This window comes from Anastrepha obliqua, chromosome 5, assembly GCF_027943255.1.
Source record: "Anastrepha obliqua isolate idAnaObli1 chromosome 5, idAnaObli1_1.0, whole genome shotgun sequence".
NCBI lineage: Eukaryota > Metazoa > Arthropoda > Insecta > Diptera > Tephritidae > Anastrepha > Anastrepha obliqua.
In genome coordinates this window covers 92,253,982-92,279,448 of record NC_072896.1, presented here as the reverse complement: position 1 = coordinate 92,279,448, position 25,467 = coordinate 92,253,982, and the positions used below count along the sequence as shown (strand labels likewise).

At 37.3% G+C, this 25,467-nt stretch overlaps 1 protein-coding gene across 2 annotated transcripts; it reads left to right on the top strand.

The window, feature by feature from the left end:
• The first annotated feature begins 14,078 nt into the window (after positions 1 to 14,078).
• On the top strand, positions 14,079 to 24,633 carry LOC129247174 (ring canal kelch protein). Of its 2 annotated transcripts, XM_054886165.1 has the most exons (10): positions 14,079 to 14,433; positions 14,584 to 14,733; positions 16,793 to 17,194; positions 19,100 to 19,564; positions 19,637 to 20,285; positions 20,826 to 20,950; positions 21,014 to 21,501; positions 21,589 to 22,239; positions 22,302 to 22,741; positions 22,805 to 24,633. In XM_054886165.1, exons 1-10 carry the CDS (start codon positions 14,246 to 14,248, stop codon positions 23,795 to 23,797), a joined length of 4,551 nt encoding a protein of 1,516 aa, XP_054742140.1. In that variant the 5' UTR covers positions 14,079 to 14,245; the 3' UTR covers positions 23,798 to 24,633. The 2 variants fall into 2 exon arrangements, with proteins under 2 accessions (XP_054742140.1, XP_054742141.1); XM_054886166.1 differs by lacking the exons at positions 21,014 to 21,501; positions 21,589 to 22,239; positions 22,302 to 22,741; positions 22,805 to 24,633 and having other exon boundaries at positions 20,826 to 20,924.
• Positions 24,634 to 25,467: the final 834 nt, after the last annotated feature.

The window sequence follows — 25,467 nt, the reverse complement described above, 5'->3', positions numbered from 1 at the left end:
GTCGACCAAAGTTGGTTAAGAGTATTCGAGAGCTCCTTGATTGTCTGACAAGGATTTGCTTCCACTTCCGCCCTTAATACGCCATTGACTAAAGTTGTGGATCTTTCTGATCGATGTGAGTTGGAAAAATTGAAATTGCACCCAGAAACTGAAGCCAGGTTTGAGCTTAGAAAACCACCTTTGACATTTACGATCATCTAAGACACTTGGGTAAACGAAATGATAGACCTTCGCAGAAACGACATTACTTTTCGGTGCCCCTAATATATCTTAAGCATCCGATTTTTTATATTGTTCATCTCTTTAAGAGTTGCTGCAGCCCACAAATTGTAGCTTACCCCCATAGCATTGCAAGCTTTTCTGTCAACCAGAGATTTCATTAAAATTTGTTTAACGGTTAAGCTTTTAGTCTTAATAAAAGAGTCGCACCTTGCAGTTTTTTTCCTTGTTCACTCCTCTCGGGAGCATAGGGCCTCGACAAGACGTGTCAGTCTTTGACTTGAAATTCCTCTTCGATTTTCTGTATGCTTTTCTTTTGAAATTCAAATTATGAAGGACGAAAAATTCGTTTAGATGAAATTTTTTTGTTTTTTCATATCACAGCACTATCACTATTTCGAATACTTCCTCGAAAGGATCGTTCATAATATTTCCAATAGCAAAGCAATACAATTTGAAAAAAAAGATTTGTATTTATATCTATACGTAAAAGGATTATTAGTTGTTTTTTTTTACATCAACATGAAAGTTGCTGTAAGTAAACCACTCGTTTTCTATTTCTTACTTGATTTTTTTTTATATTGGAGGTTGAATTAGTTTTAAAGGTTTTTTTCGAAGATTTGGGGCTTTATTGTGAAAAAACGGTACAAAATATTTTATTCGAAGTATTGGCCATCGCTAGCTACAACTTTCGCCCATCTTTCGGGCAATTTCCGGATGCCGTTTCTCCAAAATTCTGGCCGCTGCTTGGCTATCCATGACTCAACCCATATTTTGGTAGCCTTGTACGAGGAGAACCGCTGGTCCGCCAAATCGAGACTCATATGCCGGAACAAATGATAATCGGAGGGAGCTATGTCTGGACTATACGGCGGGTGAGGTAACACTTCCCAGCCAAGCGTTCCAAGGTATTTTTTGACAGGTTGAAAAACATGCGGCCGAGCGTTGTCATTTTGCAAAATAACCTTGTCGTGCCTTTTTACCGTTTCCGGCCGTTTTTCTTTCAATGCCCGGCTTAAACGCATCAATTGCAGTCGGTAACGATCCCCCGTGATTATTTCGCCCGGTTGGAGCAGCTCAAAATATACGACGCCGACCTGATCCCACCAAATGCAGAGCATGATTTTCTTGCCGTGAATATTCTGCTTGGCCGTCGACGTTGATGCGTGGCCGGGCAAACCCCATGATTTTTTGCGTTTTGGGTTATCGTAGTGGATCCATTTTTCGTCGCCAGTCACCACCCGATGCAAAAAACCCTTCCGATTTTGTCGCTCGATCAGCAATTCGCACGTAAAAAATCGCCGTTCGACGTCGCGCAGCTTCAACTCGTACGGGACCCAATGTCCTTGCTTTTGGATCATTCCCATCGCTTTTAGACGCTTGCAAACGGTTGATTTATCAACGCCCAATGATTCAGCAAGCTCTTCTTGGGTTTGGCACGAGTCCTCGTTTACCAATTCCCCCAATTCCGCGTCCTCGAACTTTTTGGGCTGGCCAAGACGCTCCTTGTCTTCGGTGTGAAAATCACCACTTTTGAATCGTCGAAACCAGTACTTACATGTTGAAATCGACGAAGTATGGTCTGGGTAGGCCTCCTGCAGCAATTCACGGGCTTGGGCTGAAGAGTCGGCCTGAAACTGTAGGTCCCTCCATTTGTGGAACAACATCAAGAAGTCCGCCACAAATAGGAGGAGGAGCTCGACCAACAAACACCGAAAATGGGTGTATGCACCAATAATATATATATATATATTTAACTTTTTTACCAAAACTGGCAAGTTAGTGCGACCAAAAAACTTTCTGGGAAGTTACTTTAAAATATCTTTGAAATATAGCATCTACAAAAGCAACTACGTACATTATCAAGTTTAAGAAGTGGTACACGAATACAGCTAAGATCGCAGAGGAAATTAACTACCACAAATAACTTCTACAGCACTGAAGAGTAATTTTCTGATTTCCGTAAAACAAGCCGCAAGGTTGTGTCCTTTCGCCCCTACTTTGGCTAGTTGCTATTGACGAAGTTCTGATAATGCTAAATCAGGGTGGGGTTAAGGTAGTGGCATACGCCGATGACTTGGTCCTGATGGTATCGGGACCGTTTCCCTCAGTCATGGCTGAGATTTGGGCTGTACTCAGCGGTTGGGCTGCCACTTGCGGTCTCCGAGTCAACTCTGACAAAACGGAGCAGGCGCTATTTACCAGAAAATATAAGCCTCCACCCTTTCGACTTCCCAAATTAAACAACCACGTTCTCTCGCTCACATCTGAAGTTAGGTATCTTGGAGTGATACTTGACTCCAAGCTCCATTGGAAGCTACACATTGAAAATCGGGTAAAGAAGGCCAGTATAGCCTTCTACCCCTGCAAATCTATGTTCGGTAAAAAATGGAGGACTCAAGTCGAGCCGTGGATGTACAACGCAGTGGTTTTGCCAATTTTAACGTATGGATGCCTAGTTTGGTGGGAAGCCCTTCAGAAAGTCTATAATATCAGTAAACTGAAGAGGATGCAAAGGACTACATGTATTAGCATCCCCAAAGCATGTACAACTTGCCCCAGTGCTGCCCTGAGTGTCTTTTTGCACTTACTTCACATCGACTTTTACGTTATTTCCATCGCTGCTCAAAGTGCAATCAGGTTAAAGGAGGTTAGCCTCTGGAGGCAATCTCTCAGGGGACATGGTAGCATTTTCGGGCAGTTAACACCGTATTTCTCCGACCTTTGAACAGATCTCTCTATCCGCAAACTAGAGTTTGAGGGTCGTGCTAAGGCAATATTTCCAAATAGGCAAGATTGGAGCGAGGGGAAAATCTGCACCGAAGCTTGCACCTCTGTCCTCACTGACGGTTCCAAGATGGAATTGGGAGTCGGAGCAGGGGTTTTCTCTAAATCAGCCAATTTATCTATCTCCTTTAAGCTGCCGAATACTGAAGTCTTTCCGATCCCGCAGTCATGCAAAATGCTTAGGGAACGTAGGAGCGAGGGATAGTCAAGCCGCGGTCAAGGCTCTGACGACGCCATGGTGCAGAACGAAACTAGTAAGCTCCTATAAGATAAGGAAGCGATCAAATCTCTTGGGTGTGCAGGTAACATTTCCGTCATCTTGATTCCAGGACATAGGAACATTGAGGGAAATGAAATTGCTGACGAGCTTGCCAAGAAGGGGACTGAATGGGCCTCAGAGACCTCCTACGTGGACATCGGCACCCCCTGACTGTTGTTAAAGGGGAGCTGCACAAACTATTTCTCAGTTAAGCGCAGAAAAGATGGAGCCCCATTTCTTCATGTGCTATTTCGAAAACTCTTTGGCCCCAATAGACGAAGGACTCAGAAAGTCCTTTGGACTTCCCACTATTCAAATTCCAAACTCGCGGAAAAGCTAGGGCTACCATTTAACCCCCATTGCAAAAGCTGTGGGAACCTTTCAGAGAAGGAGACCGTTGAGCACTTTCTCTGTAAATGTCCGGGTTTGGCAGCTAGACTACTAAGGTCTCTTAGCGCTCCTTTCTTCGACAGCTTGGGTCAGTGCGTCAACCTAAAGCCAATCAATCGGCTCCATTATATCAACAGCTCCGGCTGGCTGTAGATATCTGCCTGTTGGAGGTCTCATAATGGTATCAAAAAGGCGCTTTAGTGCTACTTGAGGAGTGCCAGACCGGCACGTCAACCATTTCACCTACCTACCTACCTACGTAAAACAAGTCATTTTAGGCTTTAAAATTTAAGATTTTAAAATAAACCCTCCAGTTTCGTTAAAATAATCAACTCAAATGCAAAAGGCACTAAATAAGTTCACCGACAACACTTCGTTGAGAAACGCAAAACCCACAGGCAACAGGTGTCATATTACTCATACGCCCTGACGTTAACGCCACATTGATTTTAATCACAATGCAATGCGCATATAAATGGCGGCAGTAATATTTGTGATTCTCTATACATACATAGTGACATTAATCTTATCTGCTTTGATTTGTTGTTTTGTTGTTTTTTCCTGTTTTGTTTTTTTGGTTTTTTCTTCTTAGTGCAAAAGATTTGTAGACAATGTAAACAAAAATTTGCACTTGTCAGTGGGGAGAAAATTAAATGCCACCCACGCAAATGCTGCGTCAGTAATTACCTTCTTTAGATGGCCTATAAATGGTACGCAAACAAACATATATATGTACCTATGAGTGTGTGTACATATTTTACATATAAAAGGACGCTATAAATCGAAACTGGGCCACAATTAAATTACGGGCAGCAGCAAATCGCATTTAAGCGAAGTAATGTGAAAGGTTGAATAAAATAGAAAAAGTGAAAGTGAAAGAACAAGAGTAAGGAAATGAAAAAATGTTAAATCATTTAAGTAGGTACTTACGACAGTTACAGCTGCAGATGAGAACAGCTCTCTTAGATGGCTAATAGCGCTTATTTGTATTTTCTTGCTTTTACTGCTATTTTTTTATTCGTTTTTTTTTATTTTGTTTTATGTAGGTGCTGAGTTTTTTCACATTCCTTTTACACTTATTTCTTTTGGTCAATTCATTATTAGTTTTTTTTTATTTGTGTTTTGTTTTTGTAGTTTTTTCTGCTTTTAATGTGTTTGCGTGAGTTTAGCTATTACTAGTAAAAAAATAAAAATAAAATAAACGTTGAAAAAGGAATGAATGGAAAAATTGCAAAGCAAAGTCGTAATTATTGCGTGACAGGGTCACTAATAAGCGCACGTCTCTGAAAATCTTCCTGCTGACAACTTCTACGCAAGATATAACTACTCACACTGGTGGAATTTTATTTGAATTTGTTGCCGATATTTATGGATACGCAATAAAGGTTTATTGCTTCAAAATTTAATTCACACAAATTTTATAGCTTTAAGGAGAACTAATTTTTTTCACGTGATTTGCGCTCATTACTTATTTCGCATATAAAAATCTTTGCAAGTTCGGACAGTTTTCAGACACCCTTTGGAAACGCATAATTGCGCAAATTTCCCCTTAAGCTCTCACATCTATCTTTCTATGACGCTCAACCCATGCATTGTCTCTCCACTTTTCTTATAAATGTGTTAGTTGGATAAAAAAAGTACTACAAAGTGCCCTAGAGTGCGGTAGTTGAACCTTAGCTAAGTTCGTGCACCTGATTCGTGGCCTAATATCTTAAAACCCATTTCAATATTTAGTAGTGCAACCTAATTTCATGGCTGATAGAAATTTCGTTACAGTATAAACCTCAGCCACAACAAAATGATGTGGAAGCGCTAATTGGATTCTGGAAGAATCACCACTTTAACCAAACCTCAGCCAATGCTTCCGTACTACTTCGCTCCACCTGTAAACAAATTTCCTGCTTTGCATTTTCCCCTCATCCAAACCTCTCTTCAGAGAATGATCGTACCGACAAATTTCACGATAGACAAACACAATCTCAGTTTTCTTGTAAACAAAACGCTGCCATTATCCCCATTACATCAGCCAATCAGTTGTCTTTTTCAAATTCGCTGAGCGCCGGCTAACGGTCTGATCTTAGCCACACCTCTAAAAATCTTTTCACAATGCTTGAAGCTAACACAGTTATAAAATTTGTTGTAGAGTATAGTGAAATAATACTAATAAAAAAAAATTATAACAATATAAATTTTTCTTAGAGTAATTTCGCTTCCTTTTAAGATTATGCCACATCCTAAGACAGCGCCAACTAAATTTTTTATGTGCCAAAATTAGTACCACTTCCGAAGCAACTATTTCATATGAATTTATTTCAACGTGACTAGGAGTTTTATGGCCACAAAAAGGTAAAACTTCCGCTTTCTAATCACCCAGACATTTAATTTGTCTTTTCCCCTGCATTTTATCACTTCCCCAACATTTCTCCAACACAACTGTCATTCATTACATTTCATAGACTCAGTGTCGAGTGCTATTAAAGCTAAGCTGTCGGCAAACATAAAAGCTATTACATTCACATCAACGCTAAAACCAACAATAATAATAACAAAAGAGGCGCCTCCAAAACGTTTTATCTCCGCCTTACACTTTGAACGCATAAAATGCGTAATCACATGCACACACACACACCGGAATGGTGCACTGATTTGCCTTGCGTTGCTTTTGTCACAACATTATTATTGAATTTCTTCAAAGGGCGCGTGCTATTGCGCGCCATATGCCGGCGGCAGACAAGTATTTGGAGCAGTGACTGCGGCTGAAGTTGCAGCTACAGCATTGACGTTGGGTACAATAAACGGGGAAATTTAAATTATGACAGCAACGCAACAAGGCTCCGTGTGCCGTTAGTAAATATCACGACAACAAAATGGCACACATTCACAGAAGGAGAAATTGTAAAACTAGTGAGTGTTTAAAGGGAGATGACAAACAAACAAAAAAATAAATAAATAATAAAAATGCATTTGCATTTACATTACACTTTTAGGACAAACTATGTATAAATGGGACTTTATTGTTTTTGTTAGCAAAGTTGTTTGCGAGGGCGAAAATCACTCAAATGCAAATTACAGGTAAATTATTATTTAAAATTTTGTTTTTTATTATTTAAAATTCCGTTTTATTACTGTTACTCATTTGCGTCTTATAGAATATGTGATAAGAAATAGAAACTGATTACTCTTACTTATTGAGTTTTGACACGTTTATTCTTGTTTAATCACTGCTTATATTTTTATTATATTTTTTAAGTCACAATGAATAAATTACTTTTCTGTTAAAATATCATCATAAACTCTTTCGGCTTTTATATTTTCAGCGAATTGTCGACCAGTTACTAGCGAGTATCAAATTGAACTAAACTCTGATTATCCTGCTGCGATTGCTATCAACTCCAAGTTTGATAAAAAAAAGTGAGGAAAAAGCTTGTATAGCATAGCATAGGAAAAGCTTTAATTTGTTGAAGGCCGACAGCTATTTGAGCTTTCCAAAGCACACACATCAAACAGCGAATGGATGGAAATTGTTGCACATAAAAAGGATAAATAGAGTAACACTATAGATAACGGCAGTATGTGTATGTGTATGAGCATGTATGTATTTGAATGAAATAAATTCTGTTATTATCAATTATCTGTTTATAATTTTTTCCTGTAGATCTCAAAAACTTTGTGGAATACTCTTTTCTTTATTATTTTTTTTTTAATTTTTCATTTGGTTTTATTTTATGTTACTTTAGTCTATTTTATTTTATTTTACTTCAACTTATTTTATAATTTTTTTATTTTGTGGTTTAATTTTATTTCGTATATATTTTATTCTGTTTAATATCACTATATATTTTTTCCATTTCATTTCAATTTATTTTTATTCTGTTGTTATTTTCTTAATTTTACAAAACTTTTATTTTGTTCTGCTAAATTTCACTATAATTTTTTTTTTTCAGTTTACAATTTATTTCAGTTTATTTTTATTCTGTTGTTATTTTCTTAATTTTTCAAAACTTTTATTTTTTATTTTATTTAATGTGATTTTATTATATTTTGTTTTATTGTATATTATTGTGTATGTTTTTTTTGTAGTAGTTTGTTTTACTTTGAATCATTTCAGTTTTTGTTCTCCTTTGTTATTTTTAGAATTTTTATTTTTTATTTTTTGTCCTACTCCAAACATTCCAGAAAAAATAGTTTAGCAATTATTTGCCTTCAAAGTGCCTTCGGGACTTTTTTTCATTTTTTTTTTTATTTTATGTTAGTTTATTTTATTTTGTTTTATTTAATTTTGTATATATCCGTTCCGTTTAATTTCACTATAATTTATTAAATTTTTTGTGTTTGTAAAAAGCTTGTGTTTCACTCCAATTTATTTTTATTCTGTTGTTATTTTCTTAATTTTACAAAACTTTTATTTTGTTCTGTTTAATGTCACTATAATTTATGAATTTTTTTCAGTTTGTGTTTCACTCCAATTTATTTTTATTCTGTTGTTATTTTCTTAATTTTACGAAACTTTTATTTTTAATTTTATTTAATGTGATTTTATTATATTTTTTATTTTATTTTATATTATTCTGCATGTTTTTTTATTGTACCTATGGTTTTATTTTAAATCATTTCATTCTTTCTTTCTTTTTTTATTTTTTACATTTGTTTTTTGTTTTCTTTTTTTTTTGTGTCTTTCCACAATTATTTGCCTCCAAAGTGCCTTCAGGACGTTTTTTCAATTTTTTTTTTTGTTAATTTTTTTTTTTTGAATTTTATTTTTATTTATTGCATCCCAAAGAAGAGTCACTTTAAATGGCGGCAGCTTAGCTGAAAGACAATAATATATAACAGGAACGTAAGTTATAACTAATATTGCACTCAGATATATGAAATAATTGGCAAATTGATAAAGAATAAAGACTTTACTGTAAAAAGTTTCGAACTATATGGCAAGAATTAAGTAGAGCTGTTTTCTACATATCAAAAATCAGAGATTCCGGGAGTTTCACAGTTTTCACGTTGTCTGCTTAGTTTTTATGCACTAGTCCGTGGGCTGAGATAATAATTGGTAGTATGTACACCTTCCTTAGCTTCCACTGGTGTTTGACATCAATGCCTAAGTCAGAATATTTGGATATTTTTTCTGCATGTGTTTTTTGCATGTTTTTGTTCAGAGGAACAGCAATATCAATTATACAACCCGTCGTTTGAGATTTATCGATCAAGAAAAGGTCTGGCCTATTGTGGTCTCTTGTTGCATTCATTAAAATTTTTCGTTCATAATACAGAAGATAGTTGGAGTCTGCTTGAACAGGTTCTGGGATGTATCTGAAGTACGGTATTTTGCTTTGATTGAAGTTGTACATCTGCGTCAGTTTTAGATGAATTATTTTCGCGATGTGATTGTGTCGCTTCAGATACATAAAGTTGGTCAGTCTCATTCCGACTATTGCATCTTCGACATCTGTCTGCAGCGACATTTGGATTTCGCATTACATACATATTTAATGTAATTTCTTTTTGGAATCACACCATCTTGTATGGCGAAAATAGTAGCCTCCGTTTCGGCGAATATCGACCTGTTGGTAAGCCATAAGTGCGACAATTTTTGGTCGACATGTGGGCTCAGCAAGTATTTTCTATACACGCCATGAACAGCCATTTTATACCATCTTTGAATTTTTTCATCTATTGAGGTTGCGTTCCTGATTTCGTAAGATTGATTCATCCGAAGTGGGGTGTAATTATCATCCGTAGCAATTGCAACATTGTGCAGATCGGATTGGGAACACTTATGTTGAAAGTATGCCCTTATATTTAAGATAAGTTTGTCATGCAGTGCTCCAACATCAATCTGTCCCCTGCCGCCCGCTTTTCTAGGTAGTATCATTCGAACGACAGAGCTTTTTTGATGGCGTGCCTTGTATTTAGTCATAATTGTAAGTAGTATTCACTGTAGATTTTCTATTTGAGTAGATGACCATTTCACAATTCCGAAGCTATACGATACCACCGGGATGACGAATGAATTAATAGCGTGGATTTGGTTTTTGCCATTAAGTTGTGTTTTACAGACAACGTGAAGGCGCCTTTTTAATTCTGCTATCAGATTTTTTCTCATTTGCATCGTATCCATGCTGTTGCTTTACATAACTCCAAGGTACTTGTATACCTCTGCCGGTTCCATTTCTGTTATGTTGCGTCCGCTAGTTGAGTCGCAGTTACATGTCGAGAAACCACTTTCCCTTTAAGGGGTTACATGGATTTCGTGGGTTCAAAAAATTGATTGTTTTTTGCTTATTAATTTCTACAACATCTCAAGAATATTATCCTAAATTTTCAAGTCGATCCGAATAATAGTTTCAGAGATACAGCCTTTGGAAGGTGTGCGCTCCAAGCCACTTTTATTGTTACTCAAAATTTTAGACGCGTTTTTCTCGGAACCGTGTTTTCAAATGTTCTCGAAAACTACTCAACCGATCTTGATGAAATTTTACACAGGTGTTCGAGATACAATTTACTCGTGCTTGAACGAAGGATTGTTTTGTTCAATTACAAATCTTTAAAAGAAACAAAATGTCAAGCAAATTTGACCGAAATTTTCATTTTTTTGGAAAAATGTTTGCCAAAATTCCAATTTTTACTTTTTTTCCCTTCCTTCGTTCAAGCACGAGTTTATGGTCTTAACTAAAACACTTATTTTTGTTTCTTCGTTTTCGTTGATCCTGTCAGGAGTTATGCCGACAACGCGGACGCACCTTTTTTCGAGGGATCACGGGAAATGACGTCACAATGGAGGAGCTTTAATTTTTTTTTCTTTTGAAAATTTCAGAAATTATTCTTTAAATATGGATCTATAAGACAGAAAAAAGTTTGAATTAAATAAATAATTTTTTACATAGAAAAAAGAATATTGAAAATAGGGCTTATTTTTACCCGACGAAACCCATGTGACCCCTTAGGTATTGTGATCTTTCGGCACTTATCAATTCCAATAGGCCTTTTAATGGAATTGAAGAAGGTTTTACACAATTCAAAAGCTTAACTAGATGGTTGGAATTGCTGGCGTAGAATTTCAAATCATCTACGTACAAATGGCGGCTCAGCGGCATCTTCCAGACTGTCCGTGCTTTAATAAAAACCCATTTCCCGTCTCATTCAGGATGTGACTTAAGGGTTTCATGCTAAGAACAAACCAAGTGGACTCAACGAGTCACCTTGAAAGATGCCATTTTTAATATAATATGTCAGTTGTAATATTTCGGTTGTATATTGAGAGCTTTCAGAGTCAGGTATTTTTATTCTTGTCCTCCAGCATTGCATAATTTTTTCTAGAAAGAGTATGATATTGGGATTGAAGTTGTAAATACGAAGTACTTCAGTAATTTTTTATATTATTATATATGTTTTTATTTTATAGGTATTATTATTTTATATTATTATATATGTTTTTTTGACGTGATAACGTCTTATAATTCGATTTAACAGGCTGCACGCACGAAAAAATGTGTCGTTACCTTGCTCATTTGTCGTTACCTTGCTCATTTGTCGTTACCTTGCTCATTGCCGTTACCTTGAATGAACTGCAAGCGAAAGCACGGAACGAACGACAAAGCAAACAAAGCAAACGAACGGCAACGTTCGACATCTTGCTCTCTCCTACTTAAGTGAGGGTATATATGTATGTATATGCGCATATGTATATATATAAATTCACGTATTTGTATTTGCATATGCCTTCTTATTGATTATTATTCATTTGATTTACTTGAAGAATTTAAAATAAAACCAAGTTTGTTAATAATACCTGTTGTTTTAATGCTATTATTATTTTTTGACGTGATAACGTCTTATAATTCTATGTAGCCGGCTGCACGCACCAAAAAATGCGTCGTTATCTTGCTCATGCGTCGTTACCTTGCTTGAACAGCATGTTATGTTATGTTATGTTATGTTATGTTATGTTATGTTATGTTATGTTATGTTATGTTATGTTATGTTATGTTATGTTATGTTATGTTATGTTATGTTATGTTATGTTATGTTATGTTATGTTATGTTATGTTATGTTATGTTATGTTATGTTATGTTATGTTATGTTATGTTATGTTATGTTATGTTATGTTATGTTATGTTAATGTTACCTCATTCTCTATATCAATACAAAATATCTATCAAACAAAAAAAATTAAAATTTTCTTCTGAAAAATGCAACCATTCAATCAGTATTTTCTTATGACGTTATCACGTTAAACTATCGTCAGTAAACCGACTTTACAGACAACCTCTTTTTTGTAATTGCACAATATTTTGTTTTATTTTAAATCATTTCATTTTGTTTTTTTTTCCTTTCTTATTTTCTTACTTTTTTTGTTTTGTTTTTGACTTCGCATAACTTCCAATATTCCAGAAATAATAGTTTTGCAATTATTAGCCTTTAAACTGCCTTCGGGAACTACACTATAGTTTGGCACATTATAATACATTTTTTTCACTTCACTTAAATTCACAAAATAGACAGCCACACGCGTGTTTTTACTTATTTTTATACTTGTATTCAAAATATTTCTATAAAAATTAAATGCAAATGCATTCATCCACATCCTCACTTTCCAAATTCAAACGAGAGTAACAATTCATTGCAATTGGCAACAATATCGTGTTGCCGGATGCCTGCAAATGAAAATAAAAATATGAACAAAAATGAAGTATTTCAGTTCAGTGTTGATGATTGTTATTGTGCTTCTTTACTACACACAGGAATTTGACATTTTAATTTTTCGTTTAATGGTGTTAACACGGAAAGGAGTTCTGCGCAATAATACTGTGAATGGCATAGCCGGGGTTGGTGTGATGAGGGTTATTTTTTTGGCCGCCCACACGAAAAGGAGCTCTATGTAAAAAAACTGCAAACACTCCTTTGTAAGGCTTATCAAAGCAAGACAATACACTTATAAACCGTGTTTTTTGGGTTTTTAATTACTTTATTATTTTTTGTGGTGCCTTTTATATCATTCTTTTCAAGTTTCGATGCGCGCGTAACAAAAGCCAGACAATCACTCGGTTTTTATTTCAAACTTCCTCCTGCGACGCCTGTTTCCATAAACATCAATGTTTATATTTTCAAATATGTTTCTCAATTCTAAACTTAAGCAAACAATACTGCACATTTACAAACATCCTTCCAGTGAACGTCTCTGCATACGAAATTCGCTCTTATTTGAGGTACAACAACCAATTTTTCGCTAAATTCAACAACTTTAACCACAAATTACTTAAAATCTATAAGCCTCCGGAGGGTGCGGTTTTCAGTTTTAGGATTGGGATACACCTCTCTAACCCCATTTTACATCCTTTTTATCAAAGTTTATTACATTATACTAAATACTTCACAACGCCTTTATTATTTGATTGTTTTTTTTTTTAATTTATTTTTATTTTATGTACCTTTTTTGAGTTTTTTTTTTTAATTTTATTTCCACTTTTTTATTGTTTTTCTTTTAATTTTATTTTTTAGTTTATCTTGTGTAATAGTTTGGAGAAAAGGATTTCCATTATTTTTGCGCAAATGGCTTAAAACTGTTTTATGGTCGATAATTAGCTCCTGGGCGATGCTATGACTACTAACATGCCGGACAACTTCGATTATTTCTGTAATTTTATTGACATTATCGATATTTTCTTTAACAACAAAAATGCATGCACGGAATCGACGAAAGCAAAATTGCACCAATGAAATCAATTAGCTGTTACAGTATCGGCACCATAAACATCGTTCACAATTTCAGCGGCTTGGCGTAAATTTTCGCCTTTATTCGCCTATTTATGGTTGTTGGCAAAGAATATAATAGATATAATTCTAGTAAAATGTTTGTTAGAATTTATTAATTCAGCGTTCATATTACAAAATAGCGAAGCCTGTTATTGTTTATTATAAAATGACAGCAAAACGCAAATTTGTGCAACCTCGGAAGACGTCGTTTATGGATTTCCTCCATCTGTCTATTACTAGCAACAAATTACACAATGAAATTAACTATTGCTTCTATTTGCCTATTTTTCATATCGTTAATAATAATTGAACAAATCAAAAACAATAAAATATTACACCAAACCAATATCTTTTAAGAAAAACCACTCAAAACAGTCTTGACAGCTGATTGTTAATTTTGCAGCTAAACTGCCATAAGTGAGGGGGTAGATTAATTTTTGTAGATTTTTTGCTAATCACTGCATATGTGAACATACTTTTAGGTTGTTATTATATAGTTTTATGTATAAACACAAAAAAACGTTAAAACAACCTATGAACATTTTCTGACCACTCAGTACACCCTGTGCGATCAGCTGTTCACAGCTGAGCTATCTTTCCACACAAACGAAATATGCGGCAGCACTCTGAATTGTGAATTGTGTGTAGAGAAAGAGAATTATGAAAAGAAAAATAATCTAAAGCAAAAATTTGGAGAAACAACTTGGTTGGGTGTTTATTTGTCTGTCTGTTTGTTTTTTTGAAGAAGTAAAATTCTGCATTTTTTACGGCTATTAGTTGTAAATTTCCGCTTTTGCGGTCCACATTCAGTGGAATTAAGTGCAAGTGTTTAGTGCATGATATCGTTGAGTGCACTGCTGACCAAATACACGCTGGGCATCATGAGCAACTTGGGACACAATCAGCCAACGGGTGGAGCAGGTTCAGGTGCAGGTGGCGGCGGAGGAGTCGGCGGCGGTGTTGGCAGCAATAATGGCAATGGTATACAAAATTCAGCAGCCGAAGGTAGCATGGAACGCGGCAGGTAGGGTGTTGTTTTACAACTTTCAATTAGTACATTACTTGCATTAGCTATTTTCATTAACAATTACTGTTTTTTCATGTGCATTTAAATTTCATGAATGTGTTTGTCATGATAAAAAACCAAACGCAATAAAACAAAAAACAACTTTAGCTGCTTGCTACGCTATGCAAGTCAAAATTCTTTGGATGAAAGCTCACAAAAACATATTCAGCGCCCAAATGGCAAAGATCGCACCGTCGGACAGTATCATAATGAGCAGCACACCACACGCTCATTCGAGGCCATGAACGAAATGCGCAAGTAAGTGCAAAGAAATCGGCTTTTTAAAATTCTCACATCGTATTATATTTTTCGTATTCAAGGCAGACAACCTTGCCAAAAAATATGCATATGTTATATATATTATATACAAATATGCATTATTAATATTCTCAATTAAATTCCCTTACAATTTTGGTTGTTGGCGCACACAACACGCCTACTGATATGGAAACAAAATACGCCGCCGGCATTCATCAACGCCAACAATTAGTAGCAGCTGTTGTACGCGTCTAACATGCATTTACAAGCTCACAAATGCCTAGACGTGCTGACAACTACATACATACTTATGTATTTGTTTTAATTACGTCGAATTCGTAGTAGACTTTAACTTGGGCGATCGACATATGTGCGTGTATGCTACAAACAGCGCAAAACTCGTTTGGCGTGTAACGTCATTATACTACTTATATGTATATTACATCCATTTTCGAAAAGGAAATATGTAGCATTTCCCATGATAAGCTTAGTGAGCGCATATCATATCAATATGTACTATAACCGTGATAATTTATTTATTTTGAGGTTGGTCGGTATACACAAGCTGTAGCGTATTATGAACTTCACCAAGGCTGAATATAATACATATTTAGCTTGAGCACAAAATAAATATTGATGCTTTTGTTTGCACAATTGATGCCTTGAACTTGAGTGCTGCCCCCTAATGAGATTTGGTAGATGTTTAATTTTGTTTTTTTCCCCCTACTGTCAATTTATAAATATTAAATATCACCCTTTTTAACAGAAAAATATAGCCGAATTTTTCATTGAAACCAGTTTACACATTGTCTTATTTCCAAGTCTATACTATTACCAAATTCACAAGAACATGTTTTGTTTTTCAAATTAATACATATTTGAACATGTTTGGGAAACTTTGGTTGTTTCACAATTGTACCAAAAGCTTACTATAGGTTTTTTCCACTCTAGTTTGGTTGGTGTGGGATGTTGTTGATGTAGTAGCAGGGTGACGGTAATGAATTTTATATTTGGCCAAAGATTGTAACTCCAACTAAAATGCTTGTCATCAATTTTTATTCATTCGTATTCAAAACAAGTTGTGAAATTCGATTAAAACGTGAAGTAGCGCGCTTAGACAGAGTTATATATTAATGTCGCTATATATAGGGTTTTTCAGTAAGAGCGCTTCAACTTTTGAACTTTTTTGAATAAAACACAAACGGTTTGACTTTTTTAACTAATTTTTTTTTTATTATCGAGTTTGAACATATACATTTAAGTATGAAATTCGATTTCTTTTGCATGACCACCGCGTGCACGTTTTACGAAGTCCAATCGTTGAACCCAATTTTCGACCACTCTTTTGCATAAATCGGCCGAAATTCCAGCAATTTCGCGTTCAATATTGGCTCTGAGCTCACAAATCGTCGCCGGCTTGTTACTGTAGACCAATGACTTCACATAACCCCAAAACCGGACGGCTTGTTAAATGGACCGTAAAATGGCCGTAATGCTCTTAAAGTAGCAGCAACAGAACGATTATTTTCATAAAAAATTTGCACGATTTGCAATCGTTGCTCAAGTGTGTAGCGTTCCATGATGAAATGTATACTAATGAAGTTTACAAATGACAAGCGAAAAATAAAAAAATATTGCGTCGTTCGCCCTCCCTATCGGAAAAAAGTTGAAGCGCACCTATTGAATAACCCTATACATATGTATATCTGCTATTAAGCTTACTTTTTGGCATTCTAATAACAATTTTATGCATACTCATAAATTAAAAAATATGCATTCATGCAGCCCTGCATGTGCATATGCATGTACATATGTATTTAGATAAAGATCTATTTGCATTTGGTGATCTTTGGAGGTGTGCCGCCGAGGCCGCGGCGGCCATTTGGCCGATATTTTGTTCCATACTTAAATAAGCCATATCAATATTATCATAATAAAGAGAAATGACAATAATTTCCTAAAAAATTGTATTTTATTCAAAATCAACACCGGTTCTTGAAACTTAACCACCCTTTATATCAACCAATCTCATTATTTTCTAATAATTTCTGTGTCATAGGCAAAATTTACTCTGTGATGTAACTTTGGTTGCCGATGATATTGAGATTCCTGCACACAAAATGGTACTCGCCTCCTGCAGTCCGTACTTTTATGCCATGTTCACCAGCTTTGAAGAGTCACGTCAGGGCCGCATAACACTGCAAGGCGTTGATCATCGTGCCCTCGAATTGCTCATTGAATATGTGTATACATCAACTGTGGAGGTGAATGAGGATAATGTGCAAGTATTATTAACCGCTGCAAATTTACTGCAGCTGACTGATGTCCGTGAGGCATGTTGTGATTACTTGCAAACACAACTGGATGCCAGCAATTGTTTGGGGATAAGAGAATTCGCCGACATTCACGGCTGTGTGGACCTTTTGAACTATGCCGACACTTATATAGAACAACACTTCAAGTAAGTATTACGCAAAACAAATATTTAAGTGCAAATGCAAAATACACGCAGCGGTTTGTTATTAGGCCCGTTCATGAAGTAAATAATTTGCAACAAAATTGTTAGAAACTATCAAGTTTTGGTCTTAATGTATCCAAAAAAAAACTTGTAAAGTAGGGGAAAGTGAGACAGAAAAATTACATTTCATTTTGAGGGGAAGTTGCAAGTTTTTACTGGATAAATTTATACTTGTAAGAATTTGCAAGTGAGAAGAACAGCAGATCGCCTAGTAAAAATAAAGTAAGTAATTAAAATTTGCGAATTCAGTCAAAGTTCTGAATTAAATTAAAATAGTGATTTAACTGGAGAATTTAAGTAAATATATTTTAGATAAAATTTATAAAGGTTTTCTGAAGTCATATATTAAATATAAAATGGCCAATGATATAGAGATATGTATGTACCTCTGAACCACAGCTTCCAGTCACCGTTGCTGCAGTTTCCGAAATACAAATCGAAAGTATGGAAGGTATCTTTTGTGTTTTATGCTTGTACTTCTTGACTATTAAAGGGTTAGGGGCAGGCCCGACGAGAGGGGGGATCGGGTACTTTTTCCCCCGGGTCCGGAGTTTTCAGAGGGGCCCGGACTCGAGATTATACGTATTTATATGAATTAGACATCATTGGAAAGGGCCCGCATTTGCAATTTTCCCCCCGCGCCCGGGTATGCTCTCTACGGTCCTGGTTAGGGGTAGTCAGAGGCCCGAAAAACTGATGATTCTCAATAATTTTTTTTTTTTTTTTTTGCTAGTCAGTTGCTTTATTTTACAGAAATAAAAACATAGCATTAATACATCGATGTTTCGACTTGACTTTAGCAAAATTTCAACAAAAAAACTAGTACTTGTAAAAGTTGTCGCTGTTTGTGTGGAGTCCGTTTCTCCAGAAGTCCCTTGCGGTGATCACAAGCCCTTCGAGATTCATTTAAAATCAATCGGACAAGAAAAATTAGTTTTATTAATAATCTTGTGCCTGATCGAAGCTTTTTTCAAAATTAACAATATGACGGCCTCAGGAAATATTTTTCAGATTTTCGGAAATATTTTCAGATCAAAATTTATGAAAAAGAAAAAAAACAAAAATCCTTCGATCAGGCACGAGTTTTTTATGTTTTTCACAAGCAGTATAAATTTTATTGAAATCTACCAAGCGGTTTTTAAGTTCCAGTGATCACCAGTTCAAAAAACATAGTTTTGAGAAAAACGCATTTAAAGTTTAGCTACTTGCTCTTTAACGCTCAGGAGCGCCCGAGCGCCCTTTGTTAATTGTTGAATAACTCGAAAAGTATTAGTCGGATGCACTTTGCACTGTAACTTTTCACACAATTTTTTTAAGATATTATACTTTAAGAAAATGCAAAAACAAAATAATTGAAATTTCTGACTACCCCTAACCCCTTAACTAATTTGATAATTCGATGCAAGGAAAATATGAAAAAACCTGTAATTGCAACAACAATACAATTGCAAAGGAATGTTCTTCATCTGACAGCGATAATGAAATGGAACAAATAAGATCATGTGATGCTAAGCTCGTTATGTTTGCATTTTATTTGCTTTACTTATTTATTTTTCTTTCTTTTTTTAACACGAAGTAGCTCAACTGAACATTTTTGTGATTTTTCCCGTCAACAATTTAATCAGCTGTTTGTAAAACTTGCAAACTTTTACTGGTTTTGCGTTCACTTTTTTGATATTTTTCTCTTTGAGAGCGAATACTTGGAAATTAAGTTACTGCATAATTTTTACATGAACCGACCTATTGTAATTGCAATTAGCACTCTATTTACATATGTATGTATATCCATAACTATTTATCGTTTTTATATTTTAAATATTTAACTCACGTATTTTTTCATTTCTCTAGTGAGGTAATTCAATTCGATGAATTTCTCAATTTGAATCACGAGCAAGTGATCAGTTTAATATGCAACGATCGCATTTGTGTGCCAAGCGAGGAAAAAGTGTACGAATGTGTGATTTCGTGGATACGTTACGATCCGACTATGCGAGAGCAATACACTGCCGTGCTGATGGAGCATGTGCGGTTGCCCTTTCTCTCAAAAGAGTACATTACGCAACGCGTCGATAAGGAGCCATTGTTAGAAGGGAATATAATATGCAAGAATTTGATAATTGAAGCTTTGACTTATCATTTGCTGCCGAACGACACTAAATCTGCACGTACTATACCGCGCAAGCCAGTGGGTTTGCCGAAAATTCTGCTAGTTATAGGCGGACAAGCGCCCAAGGCAATACGTTCGGTCGAGTGTTACGATTTGCGCGAAGAGAAGTGGTATCAGGCAGCTGAAATGCCGAATAGACGCTGTCGGTAAGTTTTTCGAAAAAAAAAAGCACGCAAAACAGATATGAAAATTTAACTCGTTTTAATTGTTGCTTCTAGTGCTGGTTTGGCTGTACTGGGCGATAAGGTTTACGCAGTGGGCGGCTTTAATGGCTCATTGCGTGTGCGCACCGTTGATGTTTACGATCCGGCTACGGATCAATGGCTCACTTGCAACAGCATGGAGGCACGACGCTCAACACTTGGTGTCGCCGTTTTGCATGGTTTTATTTATGCTGTGGGCGGCTTTGACGGCACAACAGGTCTCAGCAGCGCTGAAGTATTCGATCCCAAAGCCGAACTTTGGCGCCTGATCGCTTCGATGTCTACTCGTCGTAGCTCTGTAGGAGTGGGTGTTGTTAATGGATTACTCTATGCTGTTGGTGGCTACGATGGTTACTCACGCCAATGCTTATCATCTGTGGAACGTTATAACCCCGATACAGATACTTGGAGTCCAGTGGCAGATATGTCTGCACGCCGTTCCGGTGCTGGTGTGGGTGTTCTTAATAATATACTCTATGCTGTGGGAGGTCATGATGGTCCGATGGTGCGCAAGTCTGTGGAAGCTTATGATCCCGATACAAATCAATGGCATGCTGTAGCTGATATGGCCTTCTGTCGTCGCAATGCTGGCGTTGTGGCACACGATGGCGTATTGTTTGTGGTGGGCGGTGATGATGGTACCTCTAATTTAGGATCAGTTGAGGTATGGGAATGTGCTCATATGATATTTTATATTTAAATAGACAAAGGAAGATATAACAAGACATTTCCACTGAGTCTTAAGCACAGCTTACAGTTTCAATCTAAAAAATTTAAGCCTCCGTTGGACACTTTTTAAAGCCTGCGGTTGGGCACCCGGGTCTGACCTTTTTTCGTTCCGCTCGAGGATCCTTTTTAAAGGTTATATCTATATATTCGATAGAAAATTTAATTTTAAGAAGCTGCCTGGAAGCTCAAGTCGTCAGCTTTAATAAAAATATGTTAAATCCACGTCCAAAGTCGGAAAAGCCAGTCTGGCCAAATGCGGTTGCTCAACGGTGGGTTAAACTGGTATAAGGGGGCGGCTAAGCATAAAATCAGTGAACAAACCTCAAACAGTGGAGACGTTCGGTATTTCTGAAACTTAAAGGGCTTTTAACTAGAGTAGTCAAGGACTTGGTGGAAAAAAGGCTAATCGATTTTTGTTTTTTTTTCACACAGGAACTGTACCCAAAAATTTAATTTTCCGGTATTAATTTTTCAGGTATACTGCCCAGAGACCGACACTTGGCGCATTTTGCCTGCTTCCATGACTATTGGACGCAGCTATGCTGGTGTATGCATGATAGACAAGCCTATGTGAATGGAAGAGCAGGGCGCAATAGCACGGTAAAGTCAGATTTTAAATTTGCCAACGTAAACTCCTTTATTATATGTGAATGACTTTTTTAGCCAAGCAAATGCAGCAGCCGGTGGAAACATAGATGATGAAAACAGTCAAGCTGAGGGCAGCAATGTCGAGGGTGCAGTTGGTTACTCACGCAATGATGTACATATCAACTTAAACAACAGTAGCAATAATAATGCTTCCCAACTACAACAACAACCAAATCACCCACACTACGAGAACATCTATGAATCCCTTGAGCAATATAATGCTGCAATTGCCGCAGCCGCAGTCGTTGCTCCTGCTGCTGGTGCCAACGCTGTTGCCCCTGCGAATGAACTGCCGCAACCTCAAGCGGACGCAAATGCCATACCACCCAACCTGAATAATCTTAACAATGCCAGCAACAACCAACCACGTATTTTACCGAATATCAGCTACAGAAATGATCTTTATGATCGCACAGACACGCCATCACCAGCCTATGATGTGCCGCGTGCTGTGCGTTCAGGCTTGGGATTTCGACGCAATTTCCACATAGATCTACAAGGAGGTAAAGAATAAATTCCTATTAAAAAAAAAAAAAAAAAAAAACAATATTTCATTTTTCTTATAAAAACTTTACTATTTTTCCAAAAAGCCAATCGTTTCAATGCCTCGCGCACCACTGCATCCAACGCAGCGCCTGGTTCGCTTTATGGCAGCAGCAGCAACTGTCAACGCCAACGTAGTTTCGATGATACCGAATCGCACAATTACTACAATTTCAACTACCAGCCCAGCATGCGTTACGAAAACATTTACGAACAGATACGTGACGAGCCAATTTATCGAAATACAGGCAGTGGAGCACGCGTTTATGGGCGTCTGGACGTTATCGGTCATGGCATTGGACGAATTGAGCGCCATTTGAGCTCATCCTGTGGCAATATTGACCACTACAACCTAGGCGGTCACTATGCCGTGCTCGGACACTCCCACTTCGGCACTGTTGGTCACATACGCTTAAATACCAGCACCAGCGTGGCTAATGCGCCTATTATTAATAGTGGATGTAATGCTATACCCCCCGCAACGAATGCTACCATAACAGCAACAAATGTTGCAACAGGTGCCACCCAAAAAGACAGCAATAATGTGAAAAACAGCACCTCATCTTTCTTCAGCTGTTTACAGGGCGAAAATGCTCAGAGTATGAGCAACATATATCGCGCCTCAGTCGGCATAGGTGGTGGCATCGCGGCAGCAGCTACCACCGCTGGACAGCAATTGCCCATGCAATTTAATGGTGGTAAGCTTTTCTAGAAAAAAAATCTTAACATAATAAAAATTTGTCTTTATTTCCACTTTAAGTTGCTGCAAATAACGCTAAAGAGCGCGAACAACGTTCAGCCTCCGCTGGTCCATTATCCATGGGTTGTGCTAATAATAGTAATGGCAATGGCAGTGCAAGTGGCGCCAGTGAGCCGCCAACCAGTTCGTCTAGCAATCGCCAAACAGGCGCCATACCAAAAATAAAAGCGCTTGGTTTGAACTCGAATAAACCGAGCAATTCCAACAGCGCCAGCAGCACTGCTGCTGAAAAGGCGCTTGCCATCAAGAATGCAATTACGAAGAAAGCAACAAATAACACAATCACATCACAACAAACGCCCAATGCAAAGGCAAATACGACTAGCCCTGAACACTCTGCCAATTCGGGTACCTTAAATCGCATCTCAAAATCCAGTCTACAATGGCTTTTGGTCAACAAGTGGTTGCCATTGTGGATTGGACAGGGACCTGATTGTAAGGTATGCCTGCTAAGTAATTAACGAGAATCCATAAATTACAATTTCTATTTTTGTTTTTTACAGATGATCGACTTCAACTTTATGTTTTCTCGCGATTGTGGCGGTTGTGATGCCACCTCTGCCGCCACGCATATGACCAATCCATACTACACGCCACGTCTTGGCGGTATGATGCCGCACGATCTTGTGCGCTTCAGTGCTGCCAATGCTGAGATGCACGCACCCTGTGCAGCCGCAGCAGCGGCGCTAAGACGTGATCTCAATATGCGGCCGCGTGCATTGAATCGTTTACGTGAATCGGAGCAAGCCAATCGTTCGAATGCAGCTACTCATCGCTATGAAGATCCCTCATACGAAAATGTGCATGTACATTGGCAGAATGGTTTTGAATTTGGACGTTCACGTGATTATGAGCATAGCCATCAAACGGCGACAAACCGACCACAATTGCAGCGCGCCAGATCCGAGAGTCCGAGCTTTAGCACACAGCAACGACGCATGAGGCAAAGCGCTAATGTAGCCGCTCCTACTGGTAATAGTGTGGCATCGACGGCTGGCGGCGGTGCAGTCAACTATAGCGATCACTTCAAAAATTATGTACTCAACGCAGAAAACAATACATTCAAACCGAAATTGGCAAAGGTGGAGAATGGAGAAGGTGCTAATGGTAGTACGCCCAGTGGAGGTGGAAGTGCTGCTGTTGAAGTAGCAATCAACGCTATATCAGATAATGTTAGCGGTATTGAAACAACACCACCTGCGGGCTCACAACTAATAGGCTCCACAAATCAACTTGGTGAAATCGAAACGGAAATGGATGGCGCTGTGGGTGGTGCTAGCGCCGAAATTGTGTCGTGCCTCATCGGCAGCGCAAATGCAGCGGATGATGGTAGCGAAATCCCTACAAATACAAGTCAAATACTAAATACAGATATGAATGAGAATGTGAATGTGAACTTGAATGACAACGAGACTGATGCAACAAAGACAAAAGCCACTAACAACAGCAACAATAATAAAATAAAATCAACTAACAATGAACCAAACGATGATTGAAATGAAATATTCAAGCGACGGCGTTGCTGATAATAATAATTAACAAATAGTTGGCAAAATATATGAAGAAAAAAAAAAAACAAATTTTGAATACAGAATTTTTCGCAAAGCAAACCAGTAAAAATATATAGTATATTAAAGCACCGAATATTGAATTCCATGTAGAAACATAGCCACTTGCCGGAATGCGCACATTATAAAGGATGTGTAGATGTAAGCCGAAAGCAGGCAGTGAAAATTATGCACCAGATATAAGGCGTTCCTGCAACAGGCGGTTCTACGTAACCGGAACGATCCGCATTTATATCCTGCCAAGGACTATCACTTCCTCACCGCAAATATACGGGGAATTGGTTTATATTGTTACAACAACGACAACAACATAAACCAATTCAAATCAGCGCACTATAAATCTTTGAATCTTCACATCCAATGTAATAGTGCCGTTCTTGCAACATACGCACACATACATACGTTTTTAATTAAATATGTAGTTTCATAGGCAAAAAATATGTTTGGATTATATTTAGTATTTTGCATAACAAATTCAGGATTTATCTTTCTGTATTTTCGCAATTTTTTCGCAATTACATGTTTACACATGTTGACTTTTAATTATAAGTAAAACAAATTGTATTTTTTCTATTCTCACTTTATTACATTAATCATCGCATGAGTTTTACACTGTACTCATTGATATGTTGTTTATTATGCAAGCATAGTAATTTATTTGATAAAGACAATATATTGAAATATCCTACGGGCATATTTAATAGATTCAATTCTGTTTAACAAGTTCTGCGACTGAGCAAATAAACGAAAATTTCAGTAATTAATCCAAATTTGATTAAGTACGATTGGCTCCAGCTAATAGAGATACCATTTTTGAAACGCATAGTCTATGAATTCTTATATCCTCTAAGGGTACGTTTCAGGATTACACGATATATAGGGTTTTCCAATAACAGGTGTTATTGGTGAATGGATTGCGCTATCGAGTGATGATTAACGATTTTTTATGGCCGGAACTGGTATTGATCTGGACAACGTTTATTTTCAACAAGATGGCGCTTCGCGGCACAAAAGCAACGAAACCACTGATGTTTTACGGAAAAGTTTCCGGACCGTGTTATCTCTCGAAGAGGTGATCACAATTGGCCACCGAGATCTTGTGATTTAACACCTTGAGACTTTTTTCTTTGGAGCCACGTGAAAGAGAAGGTCTACGCGAACACACCAACAGCCCAGGGTCGATTGAAGACCTCAAAGGTGGAATTCGTAAGGCTATGGAGGGCATAGGGCAGCCACTTTGCAATTCGGTTTTGGAAAATTTCATGAAAAGCATTTTGTCCTGTAAGCGTGGTTGTTGTTGTTGTAGCAGTATCTTCGCCCTGTCAGTGTAGTGTAATTACCGGTCGTCTTCGTCTAGCTCATCTAACGGTAGGCCCAGGAAACTGGCAGTTTCGACAGGTTGGGTCCAGAGGGAGAGAGGTGTTAGATGAGTGGGTTTGATGGGGCATGTGAAGAGGTGGTTAGTGTCGTGCGCGGTACCTTCACATGCTGGACATATGTTTAGTATGTCGGGGTCGATTCTGGATAGGTAGGAGTTCAACCTGCTACAATATCCAGAACGTAATTGTGCCAAGATTACGCGGGACTCTCGAGGAAGC